The 26,732-nt window shown below is 37.6% G+C and overlaps 3 protein-coding genes across 3 annotated transcripts in view; 2 read left to right on the top strand and 1 right to left on the bottom strand.

Moving 5' to 3' along the window:
- The first annotated feature begins 4,793 nt into the window (after positions 1-4,793).
- On the top strand, positions 4,794-9,678 carry LOC145988981 (cuticle protein 19-like). The gene is made up of 3 exons (XM_083124283.1): positions 4,794-4,883; positions 5,479-5,784; positions 9,454-9,678. The coding sequence occupies exons 1-3, from the start codon at positions 4,794-4,796 to the stop codon at positions 9,676-9,678; spliced, it is 621 nt and encodes a 206-aa protein (XP_082980409.1).
- Positions 9,679-14,040: 4,362 nt separating this feature from the next.
- LOC145988556 (cuticle protein 19.8-like) lies at positions 14,041-19,635 on the bottom strand. Its single transcript, XM_083123489.1, has 3 exons — positions 19,545-19,635; positions 15,231-15,311; positions 14,041-14,297 (listed from the first exon to the last, which is right to left on the bottom strand). Exons 1-3 carry the CDS (start codon positions 19,557-19,559, stop codon positions 14,049-14,051), a joined length of 345 nt encoding a protein of 114 aa, XP_082979615.1. The 5' UTR covers positions 19,560-19,635; the 3' UTR covers positions 14,041-14,048.
- Positions 19,636-25,395: 5,760 nt separating this feature from the next.
- The window catches only part of LOC145988555 (uncharacterized), a 30,672-nt gene continuing 29,335 nt past the window's right edge, over positions 25,396-26,732 (top strand). The window contains exon 1 of the mRNA XM_083123488.1: positions 25,396-25,578. The gene's annotated coding sequence lies outside the window, so the exon portion shown is untranslated. The remainder of the gene's footprint in view (positions 25,579-26,732) is intronic.

Raw genomic sequence — 26,732 nt, 5'->3', positions numbered from 1 at the left:
TTATTACCGTGACTGAAAAAACATTAAATACCATTTTTTGCTGACATTTATCTTCAAGGGGGGTTGTAGCCTCCCGCTACCCACCCTTTCACATGTCCGTGCATGGGGTTCCAGGTCTTAGGACCCTGACTTATAATAATACTTCGGAGAAAATCAACCAATATTTGCTTTTTGGAGTTTATTATATTAACGTAAGAATCCTGAACATGATTATATTAATTGAGAACATGCAAAATAAGTCAATTAACACAAAGTAAAATAAACTAAAATACTAACACTACTGGAGCTACAGGGTCCCTAGGACCCTGCGACTACAGTTAAGAGTTAACTAGAAGAGGTATCGTGGCTGGTAGTGATGGAATGTTATTTTGAAAATATAGAATGTTCTATACGGGCCATAGACTGTGAGGAAGCAGCCTCAATTGAATCTGTTCCAGTCAATATAAATCTATCTTTAGGGATAACAGGAGCAGATTCGTGTTTCAGCAGTTAAAAGAAAGTTTCGTAATCCATTGCTTTGGCAACGGAAAATAAATTTCTATTACAACATTCATTAATATCATGCAAACTTAATGCATTTTAAATAGCTATGTGAGCTAAATACATAAAACAAAAAATAGTTACGCACTGTTAACAAATTATCATTTATAAATACATATTGAGGTGTGTATTTGCTTGATATGATTGAATAAGTCGCAAGTCGCAGAGTGAAATAATTATGTTTTCGATCAGTAACGTTAACAACAGTAACAAATATACGTATGTCATGTCCAATTAAAGGAATGGCAGAGGACGAAGGAAGCACATTGATGGTTCACGAAGGAATTGGCCCAGAAGTTTATCTTTCAGGCTATGAGCGGGGCCATCTGTGCTGGAACAAGAGATTATTATCAAGACCATAGAATGTCCTCGTTGACACGAAATTTTCTTCTTCTTGGCCAAGAGGGGATTGAAGTTGGTCAGGGCTACTTCACCCATTGGGTGATAGGACCACCATACAGCATGCCGCGCTATCTGGCGAACGGTAGTCAATATGGTCATGTTGGAAGTAAAATAACGAAACCTTAGATTTAAAGGAAGACACAGTAAGACAAACGATTTACAATGGTAGTTGGGCAACCTCCAATTGACTGATTCGTTGATTGATTGATTTGCTTTATTTTACTTCGCTTTTTGTGCCACTTTTGGCTAATTTGCGAAGATTGGATGAGTGATGAAATTGATGAATGGACACTCACAAGCATCCATGCCAAGGCCGGGATTCGAACCCGGGACCCCTGGCGTCGCAGCGCGATGTACTAACCACTCCTACACGGGACAACCTCCAATTATCTATATGACCCACAATACGAAACACTGTTTCCTAATTCACTTCATCATGAATGTCACTTTACCAGGCGCGGTTGGCTGTATAGCGCAAATGTGCAGTGAACCCCCAGTAATATACAAAATAAACAATAACTGAGATGTTCATAAGCGTAGAGTGGCAAATTCTCTTAGTGAGAAGAAGAAACCGCGGGCCAGAGCCACTCAGCTCCCCTCTAGTTCCGTTTCGTGCAAAGTCTCCACTGAACCTCCGCAAGGCAACCCCTACCATGCTAAAAGCTTAGGACGGCTAGCAGAAGCTCGACGCGTACATATGGCGAAAATACATGCAGTCTGAGACTGGAGGAAGGCCGTCTCGTCAAAACGGACATGCGCAGTTCGTAGGATCACCAGCGAGCTGGAGTGAATCACGCTCTTCTCTCTTCCAGTGTTGCACTATGTGTTTCAATTTGAATTCATTTGGCATTCTCTTTGTATTTTTATATTTTACGAGACTTATTAGATTAATGAAGAGGGTGTAATACAAATGTAGAGGTAACACCGAACGAAAGCTAGAAGTAAAGATGATGGGACAAATAAGATAAATATGATAGAAAACAACTTGCCTACACATTCAGAGTTTTCATCTTTAAGATGGAAACACTTCAGGTGGAAGGAGCCGAAAAGTCAAAAATAGCGCGAGTGCGAGTGGTCGCTTATCGGACAAGACTTAAACAACCTTTTGGTCTTCTTACGTCAGACTAAATGCTTTCGTTGACATGTTAGGCTTTTTAGGTTTAGTTGTCTTAGAATATACACACTCAATTTTCGGGGCTTACCGTGCTTGACCAAAAATGTAATATTTGCTATTTATTCAAGCAAGGGCGCCGACTTTCCGAAATTTCTGTGGGTGCATATCAATGGTGGTTAGATCTGTAATTATCAAGTATTGCATACTTTAAACAACTTACATGCGCAATGATTGCAAGAGGCAATGATATTATCAACACGTTACTAAAAGAAAATACCAAATTCATACAAATTAAAATAAAAAAATCTGCACAAATGCAAATAATTCTAATTGTATTGCAGAAAGAACTATGCAAGGATTTTGTTGTGAACAGAAACTACAAAATGACTAACTTTTTGTACCAAATAATAATAATCATGACATGTTAACTTTCAATATAAAACACATTCCTTCTTACGTCATTTGCAGTTCTGAATTTGTTTGCAATTTTTGTAATGTCAATATTTTTAGTCATTTCTTTATGAACATGCAAAATTGCAAAATCATTCAATATTTTTTGGGTCATTGTTGACCGCAAAATCGTTTTCAATCGTCTAAGTGCTGAAAATGACCGCTCAGAGGTACAAGAAGTAACAGATATAGTTAAAATCACCCGTACAAACTTCACAAATTCTGTGAGCATTTCACGCATGGGACCACTGTTTTCTCTACTTAAATATTTGTAATGTCTGACAAGTTGGCCACTTTTTCTTTGTTCGTTCTGCACACATCTAGAAACATGTCCCTGTGCAATGTTAGCTTGTCTTTATCAAAGTCTGTCCCATCTCAATGTTTTAATTGCTTATTATTTTTTGATAATGGCAAGTGAGAAATATTTATTTTGTTTTGTTTTTATCAAACTAAAAATCTTGTGGGTGCGGCGCACCCGCAAGATTATTTATGTGGGTGCTCGAGCCCCGGAGCACCCACGTAGTCGGCGCGCATGTATTCAAGCCTAACCTAACAATGAAGGCATTTCGCACTTACGTCAGAAGACGACCAAAAAGTTGTTTGGGTTTCGTGCGATCAGTTATACTCTAGCGCGAGAGGTGTTCGCGCATTTAACTTTGTTACGTGTCATTGTCTTCATACTTGTAAGTTTGTTTTGAAGTGCATGGCTGGTGATTGAAATATATATGGCACAGTGATACGTTGAGTGAAGTGAGGTGGATTGTGTATTGGAAGGAGTGTAGTTGTTACTGTGCGAGAAGTTAACATATTGCATAGAATAGAATCTAATCGCTTTGATTTCGCGATATACTTTCGAATAGTTATATAAGAATTATCTTGTAATCAAGGGGTCCTGGGTTCGATTACTGATACATACTCATTTTAGCAGGCAAAGTTTTTTTTTTTTTAACTGTAGGTTCAGGATCCAGTTTCAATAATATAGTCTATTTGACAGTGGTGGGACCAGAAAAGAGTTGGCAAGAGTGGAAGAGGCAAAATTGAGGCGAGAATATTTTCTGAATTCTGAGATACCCCTAAATACAATACCATACGAAAATCTTAAATTAAAATGATCGCCCCCTACACACACAGTCCTTGGTGCTGTCACTGTTATCTGAACATAAAGCAAATCAACTTTGTCAGTAATCTACCGGCCAAAATTTGATAATTTTCCCAGAACTATCTCTACGAACCAAAGCGTGTAGTGTCTCAAAAGGTTTAGGTAAGTCCACTTTTCATAATTTTGGTGAACCCCCAGGAAAATTATGCACGAGCCGCGCCTGCACTTTACCATTACATTCTTTGTTAGTTAGTTTTGCCATTTTCTTAGAAAGACGAAGAAAATGTTTGTGAGACCTTTTTGATTGTGTATATACTATCTGCTTTCTTAGAATCGCAATTTAATATTGTGGAACAAGAGACAAGAAATTACTTCTATTACCTCTGACACTGATGTTCTATTATTGTCTGCTTTCATTTTTCAATGTTCATTTTACACGTCGCAGGGAATGTTAAGGAAGAGGATTTGAAAATGAGAAGATAAACAATTCGTTATTACTTTATAGAACTTGAAGGTACGCTAGTTATTTATTTTAAAGTGAAAAAAAAACATACCAATAGACATTCATAAATTAGTCAACAAATGACTTGTTGAAGAAACCGCATTACTCTTGGTTTTAATTCCAAGGACAGGGAAGGAAAATTCCAAGAATCTTTTCTCATACCAAAATTCCTAATGGATAATTTCTGTAACTCCTTTCACACAATTTGCATAGCACTTGTGAATATATATAGCTGCAGAATTTGTTTGTGAATTGTAGTTGTTCCAATAACCAACAGAACCATGATTGCAGTAAGTATCTGCAGTTAAAGCAAGGGTTTGCTTACATAATATAGAATTCTTCAAGTGTTTGGAAGACTCATATATTTAAAAAATATTATTAGAAAATCGGAAATTTCTCATATAATATTGTTAACATATGAGATATATTACTCCTTTTGCTACTAATAAACTCTGTAAAAAGTTTAAGAAAGTTGGTTTCGTCAGCTTGCTTCTATTAACGCTTCTCGAGATCTCAAGGACTTCCAACAACATCACTTAAAAGCAACCTATGATCGTTAAGTACCACACAGTCCATCTCAATAAATTTCACTGAGTCTGGATCACGATTGATATCAAGGAAATATATTTTATTGAAAACATATCCTGTTCTTATAGTTTGCGTTAAAGTAATAACAGAAGGAAATGATGAATTTGCGTCTGTTTCAGATTGCTTTCCTTCTCTTTGTTGCTGCAGTTAATGCTGGCGTTGCCCCTGGATATCCAGCAGATGTTGATGTAAGTAATATAATAAGTATAATAATAATGTATATTCCTTAATTATCTATTGAATCAAATTTATGATAAGCAAATTTTCAAGTACTCAAATGTTACGCAGGTATTCTACGTCCTCTTATCTCTTCATTTTCCAGCTTTGGCCACATATATTATATCTGGTTTTGCATTATCATCTTGCAATTCTTCCTCTTCTGGAGTTCTGGACCGACTAGTATTCTCATTTTATCGATAGGCCGCTTGTTCTCTGTTCTGTCCATTTTGACAAATCTATTTTATCACTTCTTGATATGCAAATCATTAAAAAACTCTCAAGCACACCGTTGACAAAGTGTAGCAATTTCAAATATTCATTTAGATGGCCTTGTAGGCGCCAAGAGAACCAAGCACATTGAATTCTGGATTCACGATTTCATCACAGAGAGTGTCAGGTTCGAGTTGTGCCGTGGGCTTGGGCGTTCTTCGGCATTCATCAATTTGAACCAATCATCATTCATCCTCACCGTTGTGATTAGTCTAACGAGGCAGGAAAGGAAAACGGGGAAAGAGAAACATCATACAGTTTGAATGTCTGACATAATGTTGCAACTTCCCACAGGCGTACCCCAGATACTCGTACGGGTACGGAGTGGCCGACGGGGTGACTGGAGACAACAAGAACCAGGTGGAGACTCGCGAAGGAGGCGTTGTCAGAGGCCAGTACACGGTGGCTGACCCCGATGGCACCCTGCGTGTGGTAAAGTACACCGCTGACCCAGAGAATGGATTCAACGCTGTTGTCACCAGAAGCCGTGCACCAGGTGGTGCTGTAATCCCAGCTCCAGCTCCAAGACCCGCTTACGTTGCTCCAACACCCAGCTACGTAGCTCCAGCTACTTACACTCCAGCAGCATCAGAGGATGATGTAAGTTATTATCTCATCACCTGGAAGGATCTTAATATTTGTAACTTCCTTAAAGAAACAGTTACCTCTTCTGAGCAACTGTATTGATTTTCGAATATAAATCTCAGTAATTATTTGACCCAAATTACTTTACAGTTACTTTTCGATAACAAATTTCTTCTTTCCGATTGTGACATTATTCAGTGGTACAATTTACCTAAGACAAATTGAAATTTTCACATTATATTAACTGCAAGAAACAAAAATAACAATGATCATATATATATATTTTTTATTTGTATCTCTAGTTTTATGAGTACGTTTATATGACACGTCAGTGTTACTTATAAATGAAATCTTGTGTGTGTAATCTTAAATGAATAGTAACACTTCATACAATTCAAATATAACATGCAAATATTAAAATTGTATTTACAGAAGAAACGTACAAAAATATTTTGTTTTTTATTACTTAAATGCCAGAGAAGACATTGTTCAATCAAGTCATACACAAGTACAATTTAACTAACTAACTAACTAACTCTCTAGCCTTCTTAAACCCGAAGGTTCATGGCTGCAGCAACACAGGTCTTCCATCTTTCCCTATATTGAGCAAGATCTATATACTCTTTTCCATCCCTACCGATTTCCCTTAGGTCCATCTCAACGATGTCCCTCCATCTTCGTCTTGGCCTTCCTACAGGTCTCTTACCATCAGGTTTCCCAACAAGAATCCCGTAAACTCCTCTTTCCTCTCCCATTCGTGCCACATGGCCTGCCCACCTAAGTCTTCTTGATTTAATTATTCTAATAATATCTGGACATGAATACAAATTATGTCGTTTTAAATTATGTAACCTTCTCCACTCACCTGTCTCCTCATCCCTTTTAGGTCCAAATATTTTCCTAAGGATCTTATTTTCAAATACTCTCAATTTATGTTCCTCTTTCAATGTAAGGGACCAAGTTTCACATCCATATAATACTACAGGCAAAGTTACTGTTTTGTATATTTTAACTTTTAGTTTCTTAGATATTAAACGAGAAGACAAAAGTTTATGAAGAGAGAAGTAACATGCATTTCCTGAATTAAGCCTACTTTTTATTTCCTCTTTAATATAATTTTCATTTGTTAATATTACTCCTAAGTATTTGAATTTGGAAACTGCTTCAAACGAGTTGTTATCAATAACTAGATTTTGATTATTACCTAACACTTGGTTTCGGCCTGTAAGCATATATTTAGTTTTCTCTTTGTTAACTTCCAAACCTATCTCTTTAGCAGTTTTAAAAAATATTTTAGCATTATTCTTAATTGTATACACATCATCCCCCAGTAAGTCTACATCGTCTGCATATGCTAACAACTGAGTCACACCATTTAATTTTAGTCCTTCTTTAGTTTCTTTTACCTTCCTAACAGCATATTCTAAGGCAAAATTAAAGAGCAATGGAGATAATGCATCTCCTTGTTTTAACCCATCACGAATTGTAAATTTGTCAGACATATTAATACCCACACGAATTTTACTTTCTGTTTCACTGGTGCATATTTTTATCATACTAACAAGCTTCTTAGGTATTCCAAACTCTACTAATATATTATATAATTTATCTCATTTGACCGAATCATATGCTTTTTTTAAATCAATGAATAGCTGATGGACATTTTGATTATATTCCCACTTTTTCTCAAGTGTCTGTCTGATGTGAAAAATTTGATCTGTAGTTGATCTGTTACGTTTAAATCCACATTGATAATCACCTATAATTTCATTAGCATATGGGGTTAGTCTTGTTAAGATAATGCTAGATAATATTTTATATGTTGTTGAGAGTAGAGAAATTCCACGGTAATTATTGCACTTCATTTTATCACCTTTTTTAAACACAGGAACAATTATTGATTCCTTCCACTGTTGAGGGATTTCTTCTTTATTCCATATTAAACTAATTAATTTATGAATTTGACATATTAATGAATTTCCACCATATTTAATTAACTCAGCTGGTATTAAATCAATGCCAGGTGCTTTGTTATTCCTTAGCCTTTTAATAGCATCTTTAACTTCAGTCAAGTTAGGTTCTGGAACTAAAGGTTCTGCTGTGTGTACTTCATTTACTTCTGATTTATCTCCTACATGGACATTTAAAAGCTCATGAAAGTAGTTCTTCCATCTATTTAGAATATCGCTTGGGTCAGCTAGAAAATCACCGTCTTTATCTTTTATCAAGTTTACTTTAGGTTGCCACCCCTTTCTAAACTCATTTACTCCTTTATATAAATCTCTGATATTTTTATTTTTGCTGTTTTTTTCAATTTCGTTAATTTTGCTTTTCAAGTAATCTCTTTTTTTACTTCTAAACGTGCGGTTAACTTCTCGCTTTATTCTATTATAATTGTTTAGATTTGTATCATCAGAGTTATTTAACCACCTAAGTCTAGCCTGATTTCTTATTTCTATTAGATTATGACATTCATTATCAAACCATGGCTTACTTTTTCTCGGTTTATGGTATCCTATACTTTCTTTAGCTGCTGATTCTATTGCATTACGTATGTGCTCCCAATTCTTATTTACGTCTGTTTCATTTATATTTTCATCATAATTTAAATCCTGCAAAATATCAAATCTATTTGACAGTTTGATTTGGTAATCTTTCTTAATTCTTTCATCAGTAAACTTTCCTGTATCAAATTTTATAACTTTTAGATTTTGTTGCTTATGATTTAACACTGAGAGTCTTTCTCTTGATTTAGCAATTACTGAATAATGGTCACTGGCACAGTCCGCACCTCTATGTGTACGAACGTCAATTATACTAGTATGTCTTCTCTTATCAATGAGAATATGATCTATCTGATTATGAGTTTTACCATCTGGAGAAGACCAGGTATATTTATGGATATCTTTATGTTTAAAAGTGGTACTTTTCACAATTAAATTCTTTGAGGTTGCAAAAGTAATCAATCTTATACCATTATCATTACTTAATTCATGAAGACTTTCTTTACCAATCGTGGGTTTAAATGTCTCTTCTTTGCCAATCTGTGCATTACAGTCACCTAACAGAATTTTCATATCATACTGAGAAAATTTATCAAAGACCTGTTCTAACTCTGTATAAAAATCATCTTTAGTATTATCATATTTATCTTCCGTTGGTGCATGTATGTTTATTAAAATAATTTTACACCACCTACCCTGTAAAACTGCATATGATATCCTATCATTAATAAATTCTACTGTTTTAAGAGCCGAGATAATTCTATTATTTATAAAAAAGCCTGTTATAAAATTATGATTTTCAGTACCACCATAGAAAAAAGTATAATTTTTAGTTTTACAATTCCCTTCTCCTGGCCACCTAACTTCCTGGACAGCTACTACATCTAATTTATGCTTAACTATCTCATTAACTGTACACTGAAATGCCCCAGGCCGGTAAAGGCTCAGAACATTCCAGGTGTCTAATTTAATATCCTTATTCCTAATGTAGATCTTATCCTTAGTCCAGGGACCACCCAAAGTAGTCCCCACCCGGAGATCCGAACGGGGGACTATTTTACCTCCGGAATATTACAAGTACAATTTTGTGAATATTTTTTATTATTATTATTTGCTATTTATACTGTAGTTACCGTAGTCTGAATTTTGTAATTTATATCTACTATTATGCGATTTTCAGGCATATGCGAGGTACTCGTACGGGTACGGAGTGGCCGATGGGGTGACTGGAGACAACAAGAACCAGGTGGAGACCCGCGAAGGAGGCGTTGTCAGAGGCCAGTACACGGTGGCTGACCCCGATGGCACCGTACGTGTTGTGAAGTACACCGCTGACCCGAAGAATGGATTCAACGCCGTTGTCAGCAGAACTCCAGCCGCAGGGGCAAAAGCCTACTATGGCTAACAAGTCCAGTTTGTAGAATGCTGATTTCTTTTACAAGAAATGAGCCTTTCTCGGAAATAAAAATTCCATAAAACAAATCATTATGTTTTATACTTTTTTGATGTTTGAATTGTTGTTTTAAGTCCACTTTATGGAGAGGTAGGCAAATCAGGACTGGGCCTGAAGTTTAAAGTGGGATCCGAAGAGCGTCCACCGGGTATCGAACACGGGAGCCCATAATTACAACGTTACCATTACGCCATTGGGGAGGAAAACGTTCAAACACTTCGCTTTATACTTCCCTTTCCTTACATATAAATGGACACTGCGGGTGAACCAAGCATTATTGAATTAACTAAATTTATGAAGAAATCGATTTAAATCAAGAACAAAGAATATCCAGGCAAATATAAATATAGGAGGAGTTGAAGGATGGATCATTAAAGGAAGTACAAGACCACTTTCAGAATGAAGAGATGGCATAATGGAAATCTGATGAAAATCTCAAGGAAAGGTGGAAGAATAGTTGCAAAATGTTCTAAAAGTTTTCTATAATATTTCGAATTATCGCTTTTTCGTAATCCTGGTACTTATTTCAGAGAGAATGAGAGACCCGCGAAGAAGGCGTTGTCAGAGGTCACTACACGGTGGCTGACCCCGATGGCACCGTGTGTGTTGTGAAGTACACCGCTAACCCGAACAATGGATTCAACGCCGTTGTCAGCAGAGCTCCAGCCGCAGGTGCAAGAGCCTACCATGGGTAAAAAGTTCATTTTGTACGATGCTGGTTGATGTACAAGAAATAAGACCTTCTGAAGAATTAAATATGTATATGATATAAAATTGTGTTTCCTAGTCTCCTTACTTTGACATTGGCTATCAACTTCACCAGTTTTAGATTACAAAAAATTCGATGCTATGAAAAATCTCGGAGATATTTACAAATCCACATAAAGCATCCGTGTTTCCTTTATGAATTGACAAAACATATTTCTGTCATTTTACTTTTGTGGCCGATGATTGAGATGACTTTATGTGCTAATGAAAGTATACATGCTGTACTACTGTAGATACACACCACACAAGCGTCAATGTGATTCAAATGAGGGGTCCTTATCTCTTATGCGTGTGGGTGTGGCGTGGGGGGGGGGTGTATACAGCGTACTCCTCTTAATTCGAACTCCAAGAGGAATCGAAAAAAGTTCGAATTATCCAAAATTCGTATTAACAATCAACATCACATCAATAAATATGATTTCAAGGGGAATAAACATTTGTTCGAATTACCGAGTATTTCGATTGATTGATTTGGTGTTAAGACCACTTTATGCACTGTAAGGCTAATCGGGACTGAACCTTCAATTTAAAATGGGATGCGAACCAGTATGTACCTTCATCTGGTATCGAACCCAGGACCCATTGATTATAAGGCGCCGTCTGCGTCATCACTACGCCATCGGGGAGACCGGAGTAATTTTAATTTTCCAAGTTCGAATTAAAAAGAGTCCACCGGGTTGTATGTACATATGTGTGTGTAAGATTTTTTTTTTTATTCAGCCTTCAGATTCGTTACCCTTGTGCTTACCGTAAAGTTTCCAAATAAGTACATTTATTTGTTGCATTTCTTGATCCTTGTTTTCCTTAATTTCAACTAGAGTATATTTATATGGAGTCATTAAGCATGTATACATATACACTCTGGCTAAGATGATGGAAGTTTGATGGGTTTGAGGATGCTCCATTTACATAGATTTATCTATTGACGAAAGAAGTTGCTTTGGAAAGGACCGTAAAATGAAAAACAATGGGATATATGAAATGTGTAAGAATATAAAATCACTCTCTGGCACAACTTTACGGAAAAGTTTTTAGCAGGATTTATACGTATGTAGGGGGGTTAAAATGTTCCGAGCACCAGCTACATACATAAATCCGGGGTTACACCCATTAATCCAATAACTCTTTCCTTACAATATATTTTGAGTAAAGTATGATGCAATATCATAATAATTCGCGCCAATCAACAATTAACTGGGCATTTATCTTATGGAATGTTGGTGAATTTCAAGTAATCATGATCGAAACATAAATTCCTGTACAGGTTAAGTTGCATAATTATTCATTCCAAGGACAAAGGAAATTCCACTTTAATTTTACTTCCTCGGCATGCAGAAGCCACCAAATTCCCATGGATTTTAGTTACTTCTTTAGAAGGAATCAGAACGTCATAAATTAACAGTTACTTTCCGAAGCAATAATAATGCAGTTGCTGGGTGAGATGGAGATGAGTTGGTGTAGAGGTAACTACTTCTTTTGTAGACATTTGAAGTTAAATTGATTGTTACTTACTTTCCCTTTATTTTTGCGGTATTTGGTTCTTATAAGATTCCTAAGATTTTTTTCCTAAATTCTTTCCTTTGCACTTCTGCAATACAAATGAAATTACATTAATGATTACATAGTTTTATTATTTGTAAAGCTACACAGGGACAAACTCCGGATGAAATGAAAAGAAGCAAAAACGTAACTACGAAAGTGTTTCAAAAGTCTCAGTGAGTCTGAGTGAGTGGTGTGCACAAAGGAGAGAAGCAGGACTTGGTTGGGGAAATGTGAGAATATCGTACACCTCATGACCCAACATTTTTAAAAATAGCATATCAAATGCAGGGAAGGTGACAAAATGTAGGATTGCCTACTGAAAAAAGAAGACGTATCTCTCCCTTACTGTTAGATCCCTTCTCCTTGTGTGTGAAAGAGATTGTCGATTGTATAATCATTCTTTCTGTTGAGATAAAAAAACAAGTTTCAAGCAATTTTTCTTTAAAATGATTTTATTTTGGCGGAAGTGCGTTTCTTCAGTGAAAATTTGTGTCTCCACCCTGAAAAGCCTGCCAATTGTACATCAATTATCGAAGTTCATTCATAAAGGCGTCGGGAAGGGTCTCGAACCAATCAGTCGACCTCCCCTGCAAATTGACATCGTTCATTTAAATTAGAGAAAAGCTATTCTGATAGTCGATAACAGAAACAGTGTAAGCAGGATAACCGAAGGAGAAATATGAATTAACTCGAAATATTGTGATAAATGTCAGACCTTTTACCGGTAGGAAAAAATTGTTCCATGCATTTTCAAAATTCCGAAAAATAGATTTCTATGCCACAGATAACACAACGAAAACTTCTTTCAGGGGCAAACTGAGGGAGGGGTGTAGAGGAATGGGGATAAAGATCGGAGAGATCTTTTAATTTTTTAACCATTTTGATTTGATTTTGATTTAGTTTATTTTACTTCGCGTTTTGTGCCTCTTGGCTAATTTGCGAAGATGGGGATGAGTGATGAAATGATGAAATTGATGAATGGACATTCACAAACAACCAAGCCCGACCGGGATTCGAACCCGGGACCCTTGGCGTCGCAGCGCGATGTGCTAACCACTCGACCACAGGGTCGGGCATTAACCATTTTGATTACCACAGTTTATAACAAAGTCTACGTCATCTTAGTAATTAACACAACGCATGAATTGACAAATTTCATGTGTCTCAAGAAAGAAATGTTTAAGTTAGTGATAAAATTTGTCAGGACCCTGACAAAAACAGCCAGCGCGCGAAGTGAAACTTCCTAGTTGAAGGATGCTTGGACCGACTTTGGGAGAGGGGAGGGCGCAAAGGCACTTTCTGCCCCCTCCAAGTTCCTCAAGATGTGTGTGCGTGATTTTACGTATGTAATGTTGTTGATTTGGTGTTTTTAAGTCCACATTATGCACAGTAAGGCTAATCGGGACTGGACCTACAGTTTAAAGTGGGATCCGAATCACTATGTGTCTCCACCCAAGACTTGGTCTCCACCGGGTATTGTCTCCCCCTGATTACAAGGCGACGACGCTACCCCTGCGCCATCGGAGAGGCCCCATATGTAATGTTGTTTTTCACCATATGCTCCCCCCGCACAAATCATTTGAATATGGCAATGGACATGAGCGTCCGCAGAATTTTTTCCAGGGAGGGGCAAGTAAAGTATTTTTTCCCAGGGGGGGCAAAGGAGGCATATTTTCCCCCATAATAGTGATGCGTTCTCAAAAAACACTGCTTCAGTCTGAAATTATCATGTTCCTTCAAGGCCCTTATAATAATTAACATAAATTACTGTGACTGAAATGTAATTATGTGTAAAATACATACTTTTTAGGTGGACATTCATTTGCAGGGGGGCCGTGGCCCCCCTTTCGGACGGCCATTGCCATTGCCTTCCGTTATATTTGCCTCCGTGTACGCAAGCACGGCACTTCATCGACAATACCAATACAACATATTAATATCGAAAGAAGATTTTATTCAGAAATATTGTACAACATTTGGAATGTATTTCCAAGAATATCAGTAATGTATTTTTAACCCTGCTTCCGTGGGGGAATGGCCGCTGGAATCTGGGCGCCAGGGGGCGCTGGTTTTCGGCTGACGACGGCGTTGAACCCGTTCTTGGAGTCGGCGGTGTACTTGACGGTGCGTATGCTGCCATCTGGCTCCACGACGCTGTACTCTCCCCTGACGGTGTCGCCATCTCTTGTCTCAATTATGTTCTTGTTGTCTCCAGTGAGCCCGACGTTTATGCCATAGCCGTACGTGTATTGCGGGTAGGCCTGGAAAGAAACAAGTATTTAGTATTTATTATAAAGAGATAGAGACGAAGGAGAGGAGGGGGGCTGTACTCCGCAGGAATTTAATGTACGAAGTACCTGTAGACACTGACTTAGAAATTTGTGGCACAATGAACACTTGTAACAATAAACCTTACGATGTTACATTTAACAATTTGTTAATATCCATTATTTCTATAATGGACGTTCCACGAAAAGTGGTCCTACTCCATGTTAATAACAAAATGAATTACTATGGAAATTATTATTGTTTTTAATTGTATTAAGGTTTAGATGCTTGTGAATGCATATAATTTACATATTTCAATATGTTCAATATGTTCAGCCTATATGCTTCGTAGACAAATGATGTCAAAATTTGCTAGCCTTGTAATCAAGGGGTCCCGGGTTCGATATCTGGTGGAGGCACATAGTGTTTTGGATCCCACTTTCAACTGTAGGTACAGTCCCGATCAGCCTTACTGCGCACAAAGTGGACTTAAAACACCAAATCAATCAATCAATCAAAATTTGCTACATTTTTAGAGTGTCACATACGTAACGCACTATTGTTAATGCTTTTCATGCATTCAGCCTATGCCATCATACTCAAGTCTTTTCTCATTTGTTAGCAGAATCCACAAAGTACTCTATAATTCTATGAAAGCAGTTCATGTATTTAACCCAATATCATGTTTTGAACCTTAAATTTTGTGTGTAAAATGTCACACACGTAACGCTGGAATGCCCCTAATTGTTTTTTATCAGTGCCTTTTTTTCTTGTAAGAAAGATACCGGTTCTCTTTAAGTTGGCCACTCAAAATATTGCGGCATGTTCACATATGATGGTGCTAGGTGCCGATGTGGAGTACCGTTGCGTACTGCCAGAAAAGGGCATCGGTTATTAATATTATTATTTTCATTAAAAGTACTTACGTAGTAATCAATTTCATCCTTTGGATTACGGGGACCAGCCTGGGCTGAAACTGCCGCAATGGCACAGAGGAACAGGGCAATCTGCAAAATAGAATTAGAAGAGTTTTATATGTAGTGTATTGTTGTACGGAGCGGAAATGTGAGGTTGTTGAGTTTGACAATGTTGAGTTCGAGTTTTCATTTTAAATTATTAACAGATAGGAACAACAGACCAACAGGGACTAGACCTACAGTTTAAAGTGGGATCCGAATCACTATATGTGATTCCACCGGGTATCGAATCCGGGCGGAAGCCCTTGAATACAAGGCGACGGCGTTACTACTACGCCATCGGGGAGGTGGGATCCAAGTGGTGACCCTTTCCAAAGACACCCAAATGTCAACATCCCTTCCACCTGGGCTGCTTTTTGTAGACTAGCTAGGCTCTGGCGTCTGTACTCGCTGCCAGTTTATTCCTCTGCGGGCTCGAGTTGTGTCTTCGTTATATGTTTGTGACTGTGCTTTCATCCATCCATCTCATGTTATCACCAGACATGCTCATCATTGCGATTAGCCAAAAGTGACAGGGCCTCTCCGATGGCGCAGTGGTAGTGTCGTCGCCTTGTAATCAAAGGGTCCCGGGTTTGATACCCGTTGGAGGCACATAGTGGTTTAAAGTGTAGGTCAAGTCCCGATTAGCCTTACTGTGCATAAAGTGGCTTTAAAACACCAACTCAATCAATAAAACCAAAAGTGACAGAAAAGTTAAGTAAAATAAAACAATCAATCACAAGCCATCGGGGAGGCATATGGACAGTGTTGAAGAGATTGCGACTAATTTATTGTTTTCGTTTGATTTTGATTTGATTTAGTTTATTTTACTTCGCGTTTTGTGCCTCTTGGCTAATTTGCGAAGATGGGGATGAGTGATGAAATGATGAAATTGATGAATGGACATTCACAAACAACCAAGCCCGACCGGGATTCGAACCCGGGACCCTTGGCGTCGCAGCGCGATGTGCTAACCACTCGGCCACAGGGTCGGGCTATTGTTTTCGTGATAGTAGAAGTATATATACAGGGTGTCATTTTAATGGCGCCCACGGACCACAGAAACGTATAGGGAACATCAAAACAAACAACTTTTCTCAGTAACATTTTTCTAGTTGGTGCATCGTTTCGGCGCTACAGCCGTTCGAAAAAGACCGTTTTGCCGCCTGGATGCTGGCAACCCAACACAACATTTGATCGTATCTGTGACGTCATTTCCTGCGGCAAAACAGCGCACGGCAGGGTTGCAAGGAACACACAAATTGTGTGAAAAATGACAAACTACCAACCACATTATTAGCTGTAAAACGAAGCGAGAAACGCGTCCAGTAGGCCGAACATCATAGCCTACCAGCCAGAAGATCAGCAGTCGTCTCAGGGAAAGGGGAAAATGACCCAACGATATGAGAAATGGTAAAAAACGTATTCAAAATGAAGTGTTAATATCGGATTTTGTCTCAGCCTACATGTCAAATATCAACAACAATAAATTTTATTGGGCTTACAGCTTACATGTGTGGCTGTTTACGCCCAGTTACATGTCAATTATATTTGCAAATCTCGTTGCAAGTTTCATATCTACAGGTTTGTGTCCAGATGCTTTGTGGTACTTTTGTGTTGATAACGAAAGAATCCGAGGTTCACGTTGTTACATTACGGCTAAACACGTCCAACCACGGTAACGTTCTAATGATGAATCAGTAGCGAATATACTGCCCTGTTCACAGTTGCAAACTATTACATGTGTATCCTGTGCGTAGATAAACACAGTCGTCGGAGAGCTTGTATTACTACTACCATTTTTGCCACTTGCCTCATTATGCCCTGAATATACATTACATTATGTGTTGCTTACCTTTGGAATTTTGAGTTCTTTCATTTCTATTTTGTCATGTGTTAAGTGTGTCACAGACAACTAGTATCAGAAGGACGAAGTGGATAGACTAAATTGTAGATGCCAACTTGGTAACTAGATTTGAATATATTTGACATGTAAGCTAAGACAAAATTCGATATGAGCACTTCCACTTGAATTCTATTTTCTTTCTACCATTTTTCGTATCATTTGTTTACTGCCTGTTAGGTTACAGAACGTGTTTTCTCGTTTTGTTTTAAGGTACATAATGTGGCTGATTGTAGCTGTGTCATTTTTCACAGAATATGCGTGTTCCTGGCAACCCTGGAACGCATCGCTTCACGGCGGGATATGACGTCACAGATACGATAAAATGTTGTGTGTGGTTGCCAGCATTCAGGCGGCAAAACACGCTTTTTTGAACGACTGTAGCGCCGAAACGATGCACCAACGAGAAAAATGTTACTGAGAAAAGTTGTTTGTTTTGATGCCCTCTATACGTTTCCGTGGTCCGTGGGCGCCATTAAAATGACACCCTGTATATGAATGGCTTATTGCAGAAAGGGACCTGAGTCACATTTTTGATGTATCGGAGTTAATGGTATTTTTGATTTTCCTAGTTACAGACACATCTTTTACTGCAGAAAGGACGTCAGTCACACGAGGCTATAGCCAAGAAAATGCACAGTGAAAAGTGTACTTTAATGCAGAAAGGTACCTGAGTTGCTGACTCGGGTCCTTTTCTTCAATAAACTTAGCCGTATTTATACGTTGTACGAACTGTGTATGCTAATCTGTAATGCAGCTCGGGGCGGTAAAAATACTGTCAAACTTATTGACACCAGTAACATTATTGATTTCGCAACGTGGTTGCCTCATGTCTACAAAAAAAATGTGGCATCTGTGAAAACTACCATGTATTCCTACAAGAATAGGCAGTATTTTCAGATTTCCAAGTATCATTACTTTGAATACTGTGTTGAACATAAGGGTACTGTCAAGGTTTCCGAATTCATCAAAGCTTTGACGTCTTACACCTTCTATCTGTCCAAAGGTGCAAGAATTGTAATTCCTACGCCACGTACGTTCGCAGTTGCACGTATGACGATCAAGCTTACTAAATTGAAGGACATATGAACTGCCTTGTCGTATGCACAGACGACGTCAAAGGATTTTATGAAGATATTCTTCAGTGGCCCACTCCATACGGCAATGAAACAGACTCAGATGTAGAATAACACATGCATGTATGAGCTCGTACATTATTGTACTTCAAACACCGACAATAAAGTCCAGAAAGTGCAATACACTGTAATTTATTGCTGAATCTATAATTTTCTGTGGCATATATAACATAAACTAACCTAACCTAGCTTATGTGGCAGTGACAAACGGGCGTTTGTAGGATATTTCTCGTCTTATTTCTTAAAGTTTCCACTTTTATTGCAGAAAGGTACCGGAGTCACAACCTTTGAATCTCCACTGTCTCTAGCAGCATACTGCGGGGGTCCGCATTGAGGGTTGCAAAATTAACTATTCTTTATGCTGAATATTTGAGCCAACAGCGGTACATTTCTTTCTTACACTATCAATATTATACGATTTTTCTTGTTTTTCTCAGAATTGTGCAAAAGTGACTCAGGTCCCTTTCTGCAAAAGCCATTCATATATAAAATAGATTTTTTTGAAAACGTTAAAAGCGTGCTGAATAAATCTGAGGTAAAACATTTTATTACTATGCAGTTTTACTTTAAAAAATATTTTATCACACACACACACACATTAAAAATATGAATAGTGTCAATGTACTATAATCCTACTATTTCACAATAAAAATTAAGAATACGTATTAACTAAAATTATCTTTGCTACGAATTCAATGAGATATTAGTTGATACTAATTTTCCAACAGTCTAAAATACTGTCAAAATATGCCTTGATGATATCTTAAATAGGAAATTTGGCTTCCTTCGTGATGTTTGTACTACACATATAAATATTATTGGGGATAACGACTCCCTAGTTTGCCAATTAAGTTCCCCCTACACGCCCACTACATAACAAAGACCTGATAATGTGTCAATGAAAGAAGAAATTTTTGTTCGACATGTGACTTTATAGATTTATATTTTGTCACATAGAATTTTTTTTTTATGATAAGTTATTTCATGCCTATACACTTGTAAACACCGACTTCTTAAATCTAAACACGACAGAATTTGTTGAATTTCACAGTTATTAAAAATTTCAAGGCATCAAACCCAAATTTGCCGGATTTCTAAATATTGCTCCCTCCCCACATTGCTGCTTGATACCTCCGTATCATTGAAACAAGATTTTCTGACGTCACCACTGCTACTTTCAATCGCACGATGTCCATACAATTGAAACCTAACCTAACCACTATGTATTATTCGAAGTTTACTTACAGTGAACGTCTTCATGTCTGTTGCAATCTGTAATGTAAATGAATAAAGATTTCTCTTGTATATATACAGCCATAATGTCCATGCAAACGATGTGAAAGCTACGGAAATATCGCTTCGGCTTCCTTGCGAGGGAATGTCATTGGAATATTAAGAGCAGGCTTCTGACTGTTATTCGAATAAGTTATGGCGAATGGTATTTGTGTTTCTTCGCCTGCTTTTACATTTTATATGCCTGAAGATGCAATTAATTAAAATTTGTGTCATTAAAGTTCAGATCGCGCAAGGAGAATATTTTCCTTGTGTGTGTGTGTCAGTCATTATTCACAAATGAGTTGAGTTAGTAGTGTAAAGTCTTATTCATTTACAATTACAATTTTTAAATAGAGTTTTGTTTTTCAATTATAAGAATGATCATATCTTAATTAAATGTTTGTTTTCTTTTCGGACAGATTTTATTACGCCACGGCGAGATATACTAAAATGTTATCATTCTCTTCGTTTAGGCTACCCTACTTCATAGTATTCGCTTGCCAGCAGCAACTTCCCGACCCCGTATGTGAAAGTGACATCAATTTTGTCTAGCCGGCCCCCGTGGCGGTGTGTTTAGCATCGCACCACGTCGCCAGGGGTCCCGGGTTCGAATCCTGGCCTGGCCATGGATGTTTGTGAGTGTCCATTCATCAATTTCATGATATCATCACTCATCCCCATTTTCGCAAATAAGCCAAAAGTGGCACCAAAGGCGAAGTAAAATAGAGGAAATCAATCAATTTTGTCTAAAGTGTGCGAGCACTTAACTGTAGCAATGCTAATTTATATAATGTAACTATCCTTGGGCAAAAAGTTGAAAGTGTGTTATTGTAGAGTAGTTATACACTGCGCACAGTTATCAAGGCATAGAAGGAAAAGTTAATACCATATTTATTTCATTTGAAAATAATAATGTTAAAATTACGCATATAATCCTATGGCATACTATTATTATTTATGATTGACATTACTGATGCTGAGAATGGATTTTTGTCTCGTAAAGTCGCTATAGTACGTAACAGTTGGGCAGAAAAGTTCGTAGGCTGACTCATAGATGGCGTTACTAGAATTAAATCCATGTGATTTTTACTTAGTACTAACCTTCAAAAAATACGTGTATAAAGTTCACAGCTGCCGGATAATTAGTTCGTGAGATATAGCATTGTGAGTGAAGCAGCTTTTGTTATTGTGAAAAAATGGATAAAAAAGAATTTCGTGTGTTAATAAAGCATTGCTTTTTGGCGAAAAAAAATACTGTTGAAGCCAAGGCTTGGCTTGATAAACATTATTCGGACTCTGCACCAGGAAAATCAACCGTTGAGAAGTGGTTTGCTAAATTTAAACGAGGCGAAATGAACATTGAAGACGATGCACGCAGTGGACGCCCCAAAGAGGCTGTTACCGACGAAAACATCAAAAAAGTCCACAAAATAATTTTAAATGATCGTAAAGTGAAGTTGATCGAGATAGCTGAGATTATTACATAGCGTTGTTGGAGCGTTTAAAGGATGAGATCACGAAAAAACGGCCCCATTTGAAGAAGAAAAAAGTGCTGTTTCATCAAGACAATGCACCGTGTCACAAATCAATGAAAACGATGGCAAAATTATATGAATTAGACTACGAATTGCTTCCCCATCCACCATATTCTCCAGATCTGGCCCCCAGTGACTTTTTCCTGTTTGCAGACCTTAAAAGAATGCTCGCTGGAAAGAAATTTAGCACTGATGAAGAGGTAATCGCCGAAACTGAGGCCTATTTTGAGGCTAAAGAGAAATCGTACTATAAAAATGGCATCGAAAAATTGTATGACCGCTATAATCGTTGTATCGCCCTCGAAGGCAACTATATTGAATAATAAAATCGAATTTTGTCAAAAAATTATTTTTTACTATGTTAGCCTACGAACTTTTCAGCCCAACTGTTACATACCTTCATAATCATTTAATCAATACGTCCACCATGTATTTTCGATTATGACCGCTTTTGATTTTTTATGACTTGGTGCTTTTGTGTGTATATATATATATATAACATCATCATTAGTGGCGTGCCCAAGGGGGGGTTGGTGGGGGTTATACCGGACGAAGATTTACAACCTCTACAGAGGCAGCGGAAACTTGAGTCCACCTTCATTTAAGACTAGTGCAAAAATATTTCTCCAAGATAAGTTGGAAGATATAGTCTCATTTTTTAGTACGCGATGGACGGGGGGGGGGGGGGGTAAGCAAAAGATACTATCTTGCCCTCACTTTCCCGACTAGAAAGCAAGTTTCCCCCTTCTGCCCCCTGGCATAGGCGTGCGCAGACCATCTGATTAGAGGGGAACAAAAGCCTTGATAAAAGTTAAGTCGGGAAAGAGAAACCTCACTGCATTTAGTTTCATTGCATTGATAGGTATATACCATACGTATATATAATGCAGCAACATAGGCGCACCATAATAAATAAATAGACTGTCTCTGAAATTTGCCGCCTCTTTTCTTCCAAACAATTGTAATCATGCACAAAACAACTGTTTAGCAGCAAGAGTCTGAAGTACTTAGTAGTTATAACTTGTCTCTCTGGTAATTTACAATGCATTACAGAAAACAAAACAATATTGATTTAATATGGCACAAAAAATTTCATGGGGCACCATGACATTCTCTTTTACAATTTTTTCATTCAGATCGTTCGGCCCCTAGCTACAGCTCTGAACTTGGCAAAACTGTAAGAAAAATAACTCATTGCTAGCGAAGCGAGCAAGATAAAATTTACGAAATGTATTTTTATTTGTATAAAATTTGATATCGATGGGGACAATTGCTTCTCTGTGCTCTTGGCCGTCTGGAAGAAATAATGGAAGAAAGACATGAAAACTAATTCCATCTTGAGTATCGTTTGTTCTGCTACTCTTAGATTCTATTGTCGTTTTCACATCGTGAAGGCACAATGGCTCTTATGGAGAAACCGCGCGGTGTTGCCATTTAAGGTGCGCTAGTTCTTATCGCCGGCCGGGATTACCGCTCTTTCTTCCTTTCACAATAAACATGTTGTATGTATTGTATATTGTTACAGTTGTTGTTACATTTGTTATGGTTGTTAATTTTCCATGATTATTATTATTATTATTATTGTTGTTATTATGAACCGGATTTAACAAAGTATGGGGAGACTCTTATGAAATGCAAGCATAATTAATCTATTTCATAAAGTTCCATTCATTTATCTAATGTGTTAATACAGTAATACAGTTTTTAACGCAAATGTTATATAATAAGTGTTACCTTAATCGGACAGTTGTTCAACACCATCCACAGTCTTCGGACTGTTCACTGCTGCCGTCATCAGAACTTGTCTGGTCACTGCTGGAAGAACTGCTCTTTAACCTAACGATTAGAGGTTGTATGTCATCCTGCAGTTGATCCGCTTTCCACATATTATTTTCAACCCCTTCGACGTGCCGACAGTAATTACACCATTGCTCCTGGCTGACTGATTCAAATGCGCTGTCTATCAAACGTTCCATTTCCTTCACCTTAAAACTAATGTTATGTCGTCCAACATGTCCTTTTATCTGACTCCATACCATTTCAATTGGATTAATTTCACAATGGTATGGAGGCAACCTACAAACAACTGCCCCATGCTCTTCTGCAATCGAGTCCACAATATTAATATTGAATCTCTCTCGCAGAGAATTTACAATACTCAGTAATTCTCTTTTAAGAGAATCGTCAGAATAGGGTACATTTTTTGACGTTAGCCATGACTTAATATCTTCCTTACGGTTTTTTGAGGTGGGAATACTTTCTTTTTTCCTACAGTGATAGGATGCATTGTCCATAACAATTACTGTTCCTGGTTCAATGTTAGGTAATAGTTGATCTTTGAACCACTGTTCAAACCTAACACTGTCCATTTCGTCATGGTAGTCGGCAGAATTTTTTTTTGCTAAAAATACTTGTTTCGCTCCCTGTACAAACCCCATCTTACCACCGGCGTGCAACAAAACAAACCGTGGTCCCCGAGCGTTAGGGCCCTTCAGACCTGTAGACAACCCGGCCAGAAAAGCATCCTTGGGTGTTGCTATTGTTTTGTCCTTCCAAACTTTAGACAAAGTATGCCCTACATTTACCCAACTTTCATCTAAGTAAACAATGTTCCGTCCCTCATTCCTAAATTGTCTCATTTTTCGTAAATATGAATGTCGCCAAAGTATAATATCGTTTCTTTCAATCAATAAAGCCTCATTTCCTCGCTTTTCGAATTCAAACCCCATTTCTTGCAGCAAACGGTAGAAAGTCGAATATGTAAAATTTGGCAAATCTTTATCGTCGTTAACTTCCTTCATCACAGACTGAATTGTTGCGGGAACATTTCTAAACAGAAATGCATGAAATTTGCGTCTTATGGCACTACGAATGAAATCATTATATTTCACTTCCCTGCTGGATTTGTATTTTAGTCCAGTTACTCTTTCTTTCCGGGGTGTAACGATTGAGCCTTTCTTACTTTCATTTCTTAATCTAAAGAATGTACGCCTACTGACACCAGCCACTTTACAAAGTTCACTAACAATGAAGGATTGACTACGTCCAGGGTTATTTTCCTTTAAATATTCGAACATTCTTAAAATAGTTTTTCTCTCCCCACTTCTAATTCTCTCACCCTTTTTCCTGCGATCCATTGTGATGACTGAAGACTTACAGATTAGGACGCTATTAATCACTTCATGAACCACTTGTAAAAATCACCGAAATGTCGACACACAGCACTTCACCAGACCAGCAAGTGTTAAAACGTCACTGAACTGTTGAGCACGTACGAACTCATAACACCTAAATATGACTAAGACTCACGCCAGCGCGTCGCCTTACTTCGCGTCGTCTTGAAAACAAACTGCATTTACAGGAAGTAATGCCTCTGGGGACCTTTGAGTGAAGACAAAAAATAATTTCATTATTATCTTTACAACTTTGTCGCTGAGAGTTTTTACGTAGACTTATAAAACGAAATTTGGCCAGAGACGACATTTTCCACTGCGCCAATAAAATATCCGCACATTTTATTCGACAATTTATTTTTTTAAGGACATATTTTTAAAAATATTGCCAAATTTTCAGCACCACCATCAGCAGTGACAACTGCATAGTAGTGTCGATTTTTTTTGTAACAAATCTTTCGATTTTACGGCATGATTTAACGTTTTGAATAGAAAAGATGTTCAAAATTTGGTTTAAATGAAAACTTGCATTTTTATTATTTGAAAATAATATGAAATAAAGTTAACAATTTTCATCTTCGCCATTATGTTCTACATAAAATTTTCTACCTTACTGTAATTTTTTTTCTACTTCACGTAAATTTCAAAATCGACATATTTGGCAATAGCGCGCTTTATTTTCCCATAAGAAAAGCATTGTCCATAAGAGCCCATTGTGCCTTCACAATGTGAAAACCACAATAGTCTTGTAGGGGAGGCTACAGGTGGACTGAGGTCAGTTTTGGAGGGCTTCAGTCCCCCCCCCCAAAGTTTTCGTGTAGCGCCGTCCCTGACTGCGGATTACACTTTTTCTAACATGAAGGAAACATTTGAATTTCGAAGAGAAAGGGAAATTCTGTACCCAGGAGAGGGATTTTCTGAAAGCTGATTGTGACAACACTGGTGATGGATAATTTATCTGTGGCAATCTTGGGCAAAATGTAAATATTACACTAAGTATGCAGTAAGTAAATATTTAGGTATGTACTTTTTAGAGTACTATGTATGGTGTATTCTCCTATAGTTTCCCTAATTTAAAATATAAAAGAAAATAAAACGAATAAAACATAATGACGTTGAATAGTTGCAAATACATATTGCTGGAAAGAACTAGAATACTAAATTGTTATTATTTCCAAGAGACTGTTAAAGAACTGAAAGAAGCCGATTGCTGCTTGCACTATTCAAATGAATTCTTTAGTAATTAAATCCTAAGTGGCTTGGAAACCAGTCCTCGGACAGACTTTAGTTTTTAAGGTAAAAAATTACTATCCGTCGGCCACCTATAACTTCTTCGTTTCGTCAATTTTTGACATTCGCACTTACCTATCTGCTTCGCGGAACATTCCTTAAGGTATATTGCCGGGTACTTATCCGATAAGGCCCGAACAACTCTCGCTCGTTTATTTCCTTAATTTTAGCATTGATACTTACCTATTCTGCATTCCGGAAGATTCTTTGGTACTACTTTACTATACCTGAGACACCTGGGAATCATTTCTTTCGCACTTTTTTACATTGCTAACGTACTATTCTGCATTCCGGAACACTTATTTAGGTGAAATAATTTAATTTGTTAGGAAATTAATGTATATTTCTTACATTTACGAGTACTTACTGTTCTTGTTTATTTCCACACACAACATGGCGATAGCTTACCGTTGATCGTTCCTTGAGCCAGAAAAACCATTGACGTTAGCCCAAAAATTCATGATAGCCCCATAAACCATCACGGGGACGAGGTATGCCTACTAGGTTAGGTTAGGCCTGTTAGGTTTGGTTCCATTAGCACTCCTTTCGTTCAATTAAGCATATACGGACAATACGAGAGCGTATTCTGCTCTCATACAAGAAGCAAATGGCGGCAGCAGCAATAGCGCGTCGGAAATAGATTTTCGTACAAAACCACATGCAATCGCATTAAAATGAATCAAAATTACATTCCCGAACATCAACAACGCTACAGAAAATGATTTGCGTAAGTACTTTCTCCTGTAAATTTGAAGAAATCTGTCTCAGGTATAGTAAAGTGTTACCGATTCTTTGAGGTGAAGTTATGACTTTTTCCATAAAATAGTGTCAACTTTTCATATTACGAGTCATTATTTGTCTTCCTTGTTATGCTTGGGTAACATACAATATGGCATGCACTCGTCATAGATCATCTCGCGTCGTGCTTGTGTTTTGTCGATTTGGAGTGGGTATGCATTGTTTCAACCTTCTTAACCGAAAAATACCTACTTTCGTGTTCATTATGTCATCATAAACCATTGACGGATAGCCCCAAAAAACATTCACGATAGCCCCAAAAATCATCCATGATAGCCCCCACGAACCATTCACGATAGCCCCACGGACTATTTCCAGCAAGGTTAGGTTAGGTAAGCATAGTTAAAAAAAATCTCGTAAAA

Source organism: Lepisma saccharinum, chromosome 6 (assembly GCF_977018435.1).
Source record: "Lepisma saccharinum chromosome 6, izLepSacc3.1, whole genome shotgun sequence".
Classification (NCBI taxonomy): Eukaryota; Metazoa; Arthropoda; class Insecta; order Zygentoma; family Lepismatidae; genus Lepisma; species Lepisma saccharinum.
This window is presented reverse-complemented; position numbering and strand designations above follow the sequence as displayed.

Bases quoted from the DNA above. Each gene is read 5' to 3' on its own strand.
- LOC145988556 (XM_083123489.1), bottom strand. The intron at 14,298-15,230 runs GTAAGTACTTTT...GTTTCTTTCCAG, and splicing joins AGGATGAAATTGATTACTAC to GCCTACCCGCAATACACGTA.
- LOC145988981 (XM_083124283.1), top strand. From the start codon at position 4,794: ATGAATTTGCGTCTGTTTCAGATTGCTTTCCTTCTCTTTGTTGCTGCA. The intron at 4,884-5,478 runs GTAAGTAATATA...AACTTCCCACAG, and splicing joins GATATCCAGCAGATGTTGAT to GCGTACCCCAGATACTCGTA. The intron at 5,785-9,453 runs GTAAGTTATTAT...TGCGATTTTCAG, and splicing joins CAGCAGCATCAGAGGATGAT to GCATATGCGAGGTACTCGTA.